Below are 10,439 nucleotides of genomic sequence, written 5' to 3' on the forward strand. Positions count from 1 at the left end.
CTGGACGGTTATGAAAGAATGAACTATTGTGCAGTCTTCTATCAAAGACCAATGATGCATTTAACTGCATCTTAAAGAAGAACAGGATAATAAGCAGCCAGATAGTATCGTATAGATGAGGAGGTAGTTATGAGGATAGAGACAACGCTGCAAAAAAGCTAAACAGGGGAAGAAACAAACAATACTGTCACAAACCAGCAGTGAAACGTATTACTTCCTTTCTTCCTCTGCCTTTCTAAAGACAACCTGAGACCTGGACCTAGTCAGAGAGGACATGCAGCCGCCCTGATGAGTTGCCCCCCAATAAGGCATTCCTTGTGGGGTGAAAAGCAGTGACGGACAGAACTGTGGTAAGGTTCTCATTATCCATGAAAGAGTGCAAACGCTGGCCGCTTTCGTGGAACACCTCCACCCTCCGGGGCTTCGACATGCTTCCCACTACAAAGCAGTCTTCCTGTTTGGGGTCCCACACTGCTGACAGTTTGCTCAGCCAGCGTCCTGTTTGCATGTCATGGCTGAAATAAGAAACAAACAAAACAATCGTCAAACAAGGTCAGACTACATAGTTCTCACAGCACAGAAGCGGAAAAAGAACAAACACATTTAGTGAATTAACTAAAAGGATGTACCTGAAGCTCTTCAACAAGGGACATCCTATTGTCAGTGCAGATGTGTCATATATTCTGTGGAAAAAGAAGGCATTTAGACATCGAGTTTGGATTTAACTAATTTAAGCAAATACAGCACATTTTTTTAAAGCATATGTCAAGCTTCACCTGATGCGATTGTCCATACAGGAAGTGAGAATTCTGTTCCCAGTGTGTGGGGAGAAATACGCGCTGGATATGCTTAAAGAGTGGCCGTGCAGCTGGGAAACCGCCTTGCTGTTGGTTTTCTTCAGGCATCTGCTGTCATAGATACTTACTGCCCTTAAAACAAGATTACAAAACAAAAAACATGAAGCTCCAAACAATAAAACCATCACCTGACAGATTTAAGTGGAAAATATTTGAATAAGTCAATAATGAACCATACCTGCTTTCTGCCACAGCAAAGTACTGATTCTGCACAGGGTGGACGCTGACACAGCGCAGAACCTTTGGGTCCAGTGAGTGGACGGACTCATGGGAGTTCCTGCAGAGAAACACATCACCATTACTGAATTGTTATTATGGTTATATTTTGAGTTGGTGAATACTGTCATACTGTAATTACTAGAGTTGCAAAGTTACGGGAATTTAGTGGGACTTTTCCATGTGAATTAACATGAAATAAACTAGACTTTTTCAAAAGTGAAGGCTGGGAACTTAAATATTGTTGGTGAATAATATATTGTACCATAATCTTGGCTACAACAACCAGATTTAATGCAACTACAGCAGAGCATCAATATCACACAACATACTGCAGGGTTATTGAGGCCACACCCCCTACATGCACTGTTCCACCATCACATGCCACGGGTTTATTATAACAGGCATGTCCAAAATCCAGCCCTCACATTTTGCACGGCCTGCAGCTTCGGTTTTATGCCATATTTATGTTGAGGGAAAGCGTAGGACAGAACATTAGACCCAGTCACCTCCATTAGCTCAGCTGCTGAGGAGTTGCACTTTTTGCAACCCAGCCATGACAGACAGATATGCATTCATATCCTTTTATGTTATCTGCCTCCCGATGTGCAACAAAGGCAGAATTATTTCATTTATTCACTCCTGCGTGGCTAAGATTTAGTTACATTGCCATTTAAAAATGATAATTGTGACAATGAAATGATAAAACTGTGAATTTGGCCCCTGGGAATCTTCACATGATCAAATCCGGCCCACGTAAGAAAAAAAGCGTGGCCTGTATTATAAAAGTGGATAGAGTACCTAGACTAACTGAATGGAGTAACGGTTTTCCAGTGGTCATTCATGGTATTGCAACAGAAAATACTCATGCAGCCAAAAAGTAATTGTCTCATAGTAAAGGGACACCTGTAAAACTATTCACAGTACACCACGAGACATGGGCATAGGCATTAATTGATTTATATATTCTTGATTTTAAATACAGTTTCGTTTTATAAAACTTTCCTCAAGGCCATAAAAAGCACAGAGTGACTTGTTCACAAAGCCGAGATGCATGATGGGAATAGTACTACTGCGTAAAGTCTATGGGCTGCAAAACCCAGAAATAAACCCGGCAGTCAGAAAAGGTTTTCAGCATATGTGCTGGGTGAGCAGCTTCATCGCAATGAATGGTGCCAGGGGGAGGTGAGCCATCTAGTTCTTATAATACAGTCACATGCACAGGTGAATTCCAGAAACCTAGAAAAATCTATAACACGGTATACAACGGTATTTTTATGCATGAGTGTGTGCTCCAGCAAGGAAGAGGCACAGCTGACTGTGTCTTTATGAGAAGTTTACTGTACCATACATGAATTTATCAGCTGCAAAATATGACGACCATTCCATTTGTTCGGCTAAATTTCTTTCTACATAGTTAGCTAGACATGGAGTTATTATACATACACATCAATCTGTGTCAAGTTATTTAATTGTATAATTTTGCATGCATGTCTGTTTAAGACAAAACAGGACAGTCAGTTTCTTTAAATTATCCAAAATGTACATACATTCTCATTAATTCCCATGGAAATAATACGTTACCCTGGGGTGCGCCGATCAACGATGGCGACTTCTCCATAATAGTTCCCAACAACTAGCGTCGAACAGTCGTGTGACATGAAGTCAAATGTTTTCAGGGTATCTTCAGTGTCATACACCTGAAAAAAGAAGCAGACACAAACAAAACTTAAGAAAGTTATTTTTTGTGATGAATAGATTTTCATCAGTTTACAGTATCCCGTGTGGAACATTTAGGAGGGTTTATTTGGTGTACATTAAATATTACTACCTAAAACGTTTGTGTGTATATGTGTAAAATTGTTACAAAATACAATTAAGTTTTTGTAACACTTGTATATAACCTGTAATGAGGGACCTTGCTTTATGGAGGCCGCCTTCTTGCACTGCTATGTTTCTGCAGCAGCTCAAACACACAAGCCAGTGAGAGCAGATGTTTCACATTTTGAAACGGAAGCTTGTTGCCCCACAAAGTAAAATGAAAACCATATTTTCTGGAATATTAAGGCCTCCACAGTTAGATGGGTGGATAGATGTAACAAATATTTACATACTGGACCTTTAAATGGTTGCAGTACAAACTCTGTAACATGAATTAATAGAACAAAAAGTCTCACCTCATCAAAGACAGCCTTCTCTAGATCCATGCAGCGTAGAGATCCATCGTAGCTGAGACTCAGTAGATGGCTGGCATGAGCCTTGGAGAACAACAGGGAGCTCACTGGACGAGTGTGAGGCTCAAAGAGCAGCACTCCATCATCTCCCCAGTCACCACCCTGATGAAATACACCATTCAAAATAAGGGGAGTTCATAAGATGACACAAAAGAGCTGTATATAAACACTATGTTTATTGTTTTCTGAAAGAGGCCAGTTGCTATGAGCACATTTAGGGCCTGATTTACTAAAGCTTTGCGCGTGCAAAAACGTGTGCAAACTGGATTGCACACGCAGATTTGCGTTGATGCTGATCTACTAACAGGGCGCAACGAGGAGCGCGTCCCTTAGACGTGCAAAATAGCACTCGCAAACCATTTAGCGTTCTTGCCTTAATGCATATGCAATATGGGGCGTTTACACGCTATTTTGCATGTGATGGGAGGAGAAAATGTAAATATGTTATTTTAGCACACGCAAACTGATTTATCAAACCTGAAACTGATTGCGGTGTTTATTTTTGCGTCTATATTTAGCACGTTTGAAAGGCAGGTCTTAACTGACACAGCGGTGCGCGCACATGGCTGCGGTCATTTATAGTTATATAATATGTGTAAATCAGGAAATTACGCTTTTCCAGAGCATGTTCAACTACGCGTTCACAGATGACGCACATTCATTTCTTATTTGGTATATCTGAATAAATTAAATATAGATATCCAGAGGAGAAATGCATGTTTGTACTGGTATGGGCTTAACTTGGTCTGCAGTTTGTGGTTCAAGGAGGGGTCGTACCCATGTTCCCCCGGTTAAGACCGGAGGAACGGGGAACCCCGCTTTACCTTAACGGTCCAGCTCTAACCTGGTCTACTCTCGGTGCACGGTGAAGCGCAGGCACAAACGTCACCAAAACCTCACAGGCAGGTTACCCTAACCCTAACCCTTCCAGTTCCAGGCACATTTAAATGCAATAAATAATCACAACAATCACTATTTAATGTAACTATCTGAATCAGCTATAGATATATCATCTATAACGATTGTCCCGTCACCTCTGACGTCAGATCAAAGACGGATGGCACGCTTAATGGAAACTCAGCCTGACTGAATGAACACAGATGAAACCAGGGACGTACTGGGACTAAAAAGCCGTTGTGGTGATCTGCTTTATTTATTTATTAACTTATTGACAAAAAAGTAACACATCTATTGAAATTAGACTTATGTGTACTCTTCAGAGAAACAGCAGAACTCGCTCCCCGTCAGCTGTCAGTGAGCTGCAGGTGAGTCAGGAGGAGAGCGCAGCAACATCCATAGTCCATAGTTTTCTTTGTTTGATACGTCAGGTAATGATGGAGCTGTCCAAAATACAGACGCAGGATTATAACAATAATAATAATAATATAAAAAGTTCCTATGGACCCGGGGAACAAGGACCTCATATATGCCTCGATCTCAGTTATCAGCTCATCGCAGAACGTCACTTTCTGTTCAGTGGCTTTTAAATTTCATTCTGCGCTTCCGTTGAGTCTACTCTTTCTCCATGTGGACAACTCTTGACTTGCGCAAAATCCTCATTTAAATAGGGCAGTCTTAACCACTTCTGCGCCTGTAGTCAATTGCGGCCGCAATCTTAGTAGTTCACCCGCAAAACATAATCCAGTAACGGGCGCAGTCTTTCTGCTCGCGCAAGCAATTTAGCGCTCTCTATTTGGAATCTTAGTAAATCAGGCCCTTAGTGTTCACTTCCTGCCCTGCAGTGGTCTAACACACATTTTCAACAACTTCAGATCAAAGCAGGTCTAAAAACATACCAACTTCCAGAGGCCAACTTTGCCCCACTTGTCTCCCGCTGCCATCAACAGGCTGCTGGTGCAGGGGTGGAAGGCAGCAGAAAAGACACGATCCTTCACCACTTTGGCCACTCTGTCCTCAGTCAGATTCATGTTCTTCAGGACTGATGTATACCTGCAGACAACCAGTGTCAATTCACATCTGTCAACATTTATACTAGCATTCATTTAAAAAAGAAAAACACATATACATTAGTCAAAAAAAAACCAGCTGAGTAACTTCTATTTTAGTGTAATATAAAAAAGTCAGAACCAAAACTTTGAAACTCACTTCTTCAGATCAAGTTGTACCTTGCTTTCCTCAGTTGGGTTCTGTGAAAAAAAGTTAAGCTTAAATTGATGAATTTATTCACATATAGTATGCAACAATTACTTACTTACAAACTATGCAGGGCCTTGATTTAAGGACTCATATTTTCAAGTAATTAAATCTTTGGCCATCTTGTCATGAGGAACATTTTGAATTAATGGGAAAAAAATGTTTATAGATAACCTTCTACAGGCATGGAAATACATCATGACAGCAAGATTAATGTCTAATGTTATTTAGAACATACAGTATTGTAATAGCCCAAATAGGTACCTACCTCAGAGAAGAGTTCAAAAAGTTGTGTTGGCAGCTTGCTGCCCTCCTCCATGTTGACTGGATCCATGGGCAGAGGACCAGAAGACTTCTTGAGAGGCACAGACTTTAAAGCAAATCAGAACAGAAGTGAACAATCAAAAAAAAAAAAAACAGCTGGAACAGGAAATGTAAGAGACAGCCGTGGAGCAGTGTAAACCAAGATATTATATTTAACAAACTGTATATAATATATGGCTATTTAGAAGTAGCTGTACCTGTTCCTCATTGATGGGTTCAGGGGGAAGAGTCAAAATATGTGCTTCTATATTTTGGAGACGAAGGGATTTACGAGCTGGCAACACTACTTTTGCAGCAGCCGGCTTCCTGTTTCAACAGAAACCAAGCATTACAGCAGACATTGAGGAGTTACTGTCCTACTGAATAGAATAGAGAGCTCCGTAATATGTGTACCTCGTGAGACCCCTCTGGGATGCCTTTGGGCGTGCCAACTGTTTGAGATCTTCTGAGGCCTTTAGGGAAAGATATAAAGAATTCACAGTTATCACATCTGTTCAGTAACAGTCAGAGAAGAGAGACACAGGAAAGGGCGTATAAAACAAATTATGTGCTGCGCAAAATACACTAAAATAACAATAATAATAATACATGAAAGGGGTTAGTGATGTAGCCTTAAATTAAACAAGTTTAGTTAGTTTTTATCAACCTAAAATCAACCATAATATTGTATGGCCTGAATTACCAGACATACAATAAAATAATTTTATTGTTTGTCTGGTAATTCAGGCCATACGGTTGGTGTAGCGGTTAGCGCTCTTGCCTTTGCAGCAAGAAGATCTGGGTTCAAGACCCAGATGGAAAAAGGGCCTCTTTACATGGAGTTTGCATGTTCTCCCAAAATGTGCGTGGGCTTCCTCCCACAGTCCAAAAACATGCAATATGACGATTAGGTAAATTGGACACTCTAAATTGACCATAGATATGAGAGTGAATGGTTGATTGTCTCTACATGTGGCCCTGTGTCAGCTGAGATTGGCACAGCACCCCCGCAACACTCCTGTGGAGCATTAAGTGGCAGAAAATGGATGGATGTCTAGTAATTCATAACAGTATGACCATTCCAAGGTTCTTACATAAACAATGGTTGGACATTTTGATAGTTGACATTGCTCGGTGGCTATACCATAATATAGATGTATAGAAAAGTGCTGAGTGTAGAGTTATATTGGAGAAAAGGCTACAGTGTCAGTGAAAACATCTTTCAGCCCTGAGGTGGAGCGGTCATGGAGTTGTGGAGACATCACGTGGATGTGGCCAGTTACCTGGAACAAACTGATGGAGGACAGGAATTCTTGGTTCCTTCTGATGTTCTCTTCTCGCTCCAGCTCGTACTCTGAGAGTTCTTTGTGCTCATTCTGTGACACAAATGGAAAGCACAGACAGACATACATTTGTCACACAACTGTGATCACTTCAATTGGTCATAGAAGAAAAAAAATAAAAAAATAAATTGTGCATTTCTGAGGAGCATCTCACCCTTTTCCTCTTGGGTGTTTTGGCTGTGCTGATGTTTTCAGGAGAGTACTGGAGACACTTAGGTGCCAGCGCTTGTCGAGATGATCTTCGGACACTAACCTCCAGACTCACTGGGGTCTTCTCCTGCAAGACGAAACATCATGGTGAATTGCTGATTATTGTATTTAGACATAAAATGACCGTGATGGTGTTAAACTGAAGTATGGGTTTCACTGATGACAATGGTACAGACAGGTTATTCACAACTATCTATTGTTTTCTTCATAAAACAAAGGGTGTATATAATAAAATAAATTTTAAATAAACAGCATGAAATGTAAAATTAAATGTTAAAATGTGAATTGAGTGTTCCATAATGTAATCTTGTGCATTTTCTCTACATTTCGGATTTTTCATTGGCTTGAACAGGACAGGCAAAAATAAACCACGTTTGTGTTCATTTATCTTGCTTTATGTTTGTAGTGTAACCGAATGTATCAGAAATGAAGCTATTCATTCATTCATTCATTCATTGAAGCTGCGAATATCAGAAACTTCTACAACTATTAGTTACATATTCAGAACAAATCTTAGATGTTTAAACAGCTCGTCGTACAACAAACCAATGCGTTCATTCAAAACGTAATGCTTTGCTAACACAGATAATGTAAGCATAGAACGTTCATTTGATTCAGCTGCTAACAAAATAACAAATACAAGGCGGGTTAATATAGAGACAACATTAAACTCACCATTTCCTGTACCGTCGTCACAGCAACTTCGCGCTTTGATCGTCTTGTCGACATTTTAGTCTTTAAACGACTCAAAGAAGCTTCTTCCTCAGGAAAGTTCAGCAGACACAAACACGACCCTCCTCACACAATGTAGTAATTAAAAGTGTTTGATAACATTCGCGCCACTCGCTGAAAATGTTGTTTTGTAACTAGTCCCACCTCTCCGTGTTGTGAAACGGAATCCTATCACCTTATTGGTCAAAAGGGTACGTCATTGACGTAAGAGGCGGGCCTATTCTGTCAATAGCCAATGAACGCCTTGGGATGCGATTGACGTCTCTTCTCCTCCCCCCGTGTTTGAGAGCAGTGGAGCCCCGCTGTCGCCACCTTTCGGCAGATTTGGGGAACAGCAGGATTACGTGAATTTACGTTCTGTGTTGACGAATGAGGATAAATTCTAATTCATTAAAAACAAAAAGCATGGTCATTATGAGTGTGGCAACAGTATTTAGATATATATTAGTTATTAGATGCACTAAAACAGCTATTGTTTGACAAAACAAAGTGCTTTTTTAGATAAAAGTGATTATGATGACTGATAATAAACACATCAGTTTGGCAGTGAACTGCTTCTGTGACACAAGATTAGATGTTTTGTATGTAGCAAGTGAACAAAGACAAGACAAGTTTGCACAACAAAGTACTCACAAACATTTTCTCTTTTTTCCTAAGTAAATGCGACTGCTTCGATCTTATAAACCGCTACCCAGTTATATTACTGCCCTTGACAAACAAATACACACTTGTTATTGTTGGGTTTAAGTCTTCTTACCTTATGAATGAATATTCATGTTGCCTGCTTTCTCAATTGACTTCACCTCATGTCAACAGCTGTCTCCAAACATTTGTACCAGATGTATCACATTCTGGACAAACGGGACACACCTGTTTGTGATGAATCATGCTGGTTTCTATATATTTTATATCAGTATAACCCTATAACTCCAAACCTATCATCACATGTGATACATTCGTTTTTGAGCCCCCCACATGAGCAGTGTGACAACTATTTCCTTGACAAATCTGTATAGAATTATGGGAAACCCCACAGAGATGCAAGCACTGCGTTAGGCCACTTTGCCCATGTGTACTGTGCGAAATGCAGAGTGCATCTTTGTCTGAACAACTGTTTTCAAGCCTACCATCATTCAAAATAAAAAGGTTGTGAACCGCAAAATGAGTAAAAATAACTGAAATGTTATGTCTTCCAGACTTCCACCCTGCCTGTTCCATTGCTGCATTGTTTTTGTTGTATTGGTTTGTGTATTTTTTGTTCAAGAAAAAAAATAATATTTGAGCATTGTGACCCGCTGTATCAAATATGATACAAATTAAAACTCCTATATGGAAATCGATATTTATTTAATTTTTTTGTTCAGAAGGACCAATAAAGGCTCCAGTTTCAAAGAATTGGAATTTTCTGTCAATTATTTAATGGTTTGGGCTTTAAACGGTTAAGCAGCTTTTTCCCAAGTTTCCCAATTGTTCCATGATTTATTTACTACTGCAAATACTTCACCAACAGGACACACCTTTGTATTGGATTTAATGTCTTTTTAAATAGTGTCCATATAATGTCACCCACCATTCCCAAATCTATGCCAAATATAACTGTACTAGATGAGCAGAACACACTTTTATATTATATGGATATTTGTGTTAAAGTGAATCCAAATCAATACCCAATTGTAATATGTAATATACTAGAGCAGGGCAAACAGAACACACTTTGTTTCAGTGCTTCTTTATATATATATATACATATGGATACTCACATTCAAAAATGTGCTATATTTTTATATAGCGTTCTTGTAATCTGACGTAATTGTGCCACAAATTGTACTAAACAAGACAACCTTAAACCTATAAAAGCTGTACAAAAATATATTATTATTATATTGTACTTTCATTGAGCTTATTTTTCACCTACATATGGCATAATTCAAACAATTTCCCCCGGGATAATAAAGGTATTCTGATTGTGATTATTGATACCAAATAGTCATTCATTTTTGCCATGATGCAACCATGTTTTTAGAATTATTATAAATGTTAAAATAATGTGAATTATTTTCAATATATCACAAGTAAATGTTTTGTGTTGAATTATTACAGCCTGGGATTATGTCAATGCGAGACAGGGGGGATTGTAACAGTGCCATCTAGTGGTGATAGCATGTTTTTTTTTTCTCCAAATGCAGAATATGGTAAAAAACGACGCCATCTGGTGGACAGTAGTAAAAATGATACATATCAAGGCAAAAGCCCAGCTTGACAGCCATATATAATTTAACGCTTATAATAACGCTTATAATTACGCTTTAATGGAAGTGAGATCAGTTTGAATGGGTTTCAATGGCACATTGTTTGCGCTTAATGATAAGAGTGTAACACACTGTATTTTA

At 39.2% G+C, this 10,439-nt stretch overlaps 1 protein-coding gene across 1 annotated transcript; it reads right to left on the reverse strand.

Moving 5' to 3' along the window:
- Positions 1-259: 259 nt before the first annotated feature.
- On the reverse strand, positions 260-8,046 carry wdr76 (WD repeat domain 76; the record flags this gene model as incomplete). Its single annotated transcript, XM_083900549.1, has 14 exons — positions 260-515; positions 630-683; positions 777-929; positions 1,036-1,134; positions 2,658-2,773; positions 3,251-3,409; positions 5,104-5,257; positions 5,414-5,454; positions 5,730-5,831; positions 5,983-6,091; positions 6,179-6,237; positions 7,048-7,140; positions 7,262-7,384; positions 7,993-8,046. The coding sequence occupies 14 exons, from the start codon at positions 8,044-8,046 to the stop codon at positions 260-262; spliced, it is 1,572 nt and encodes a 523-aa protein (XP_083756675.1).
- Positions 8,047-10,439: the final 2,393 nt, after the last annotated feature.

This window comes from Microchirus variegatus (genome assembly GCF_963457635.1).
Source record: "Microchirus variegatus genome assembly, chromosome: 14".
Taxonomy (NCBI): domain Eukaryota; kingdom Metazoa; phylum Chordata; class Actinopteri; order Pleuronectiformes; family Soleidae; genus Microchirus; species Microchirus variegatus.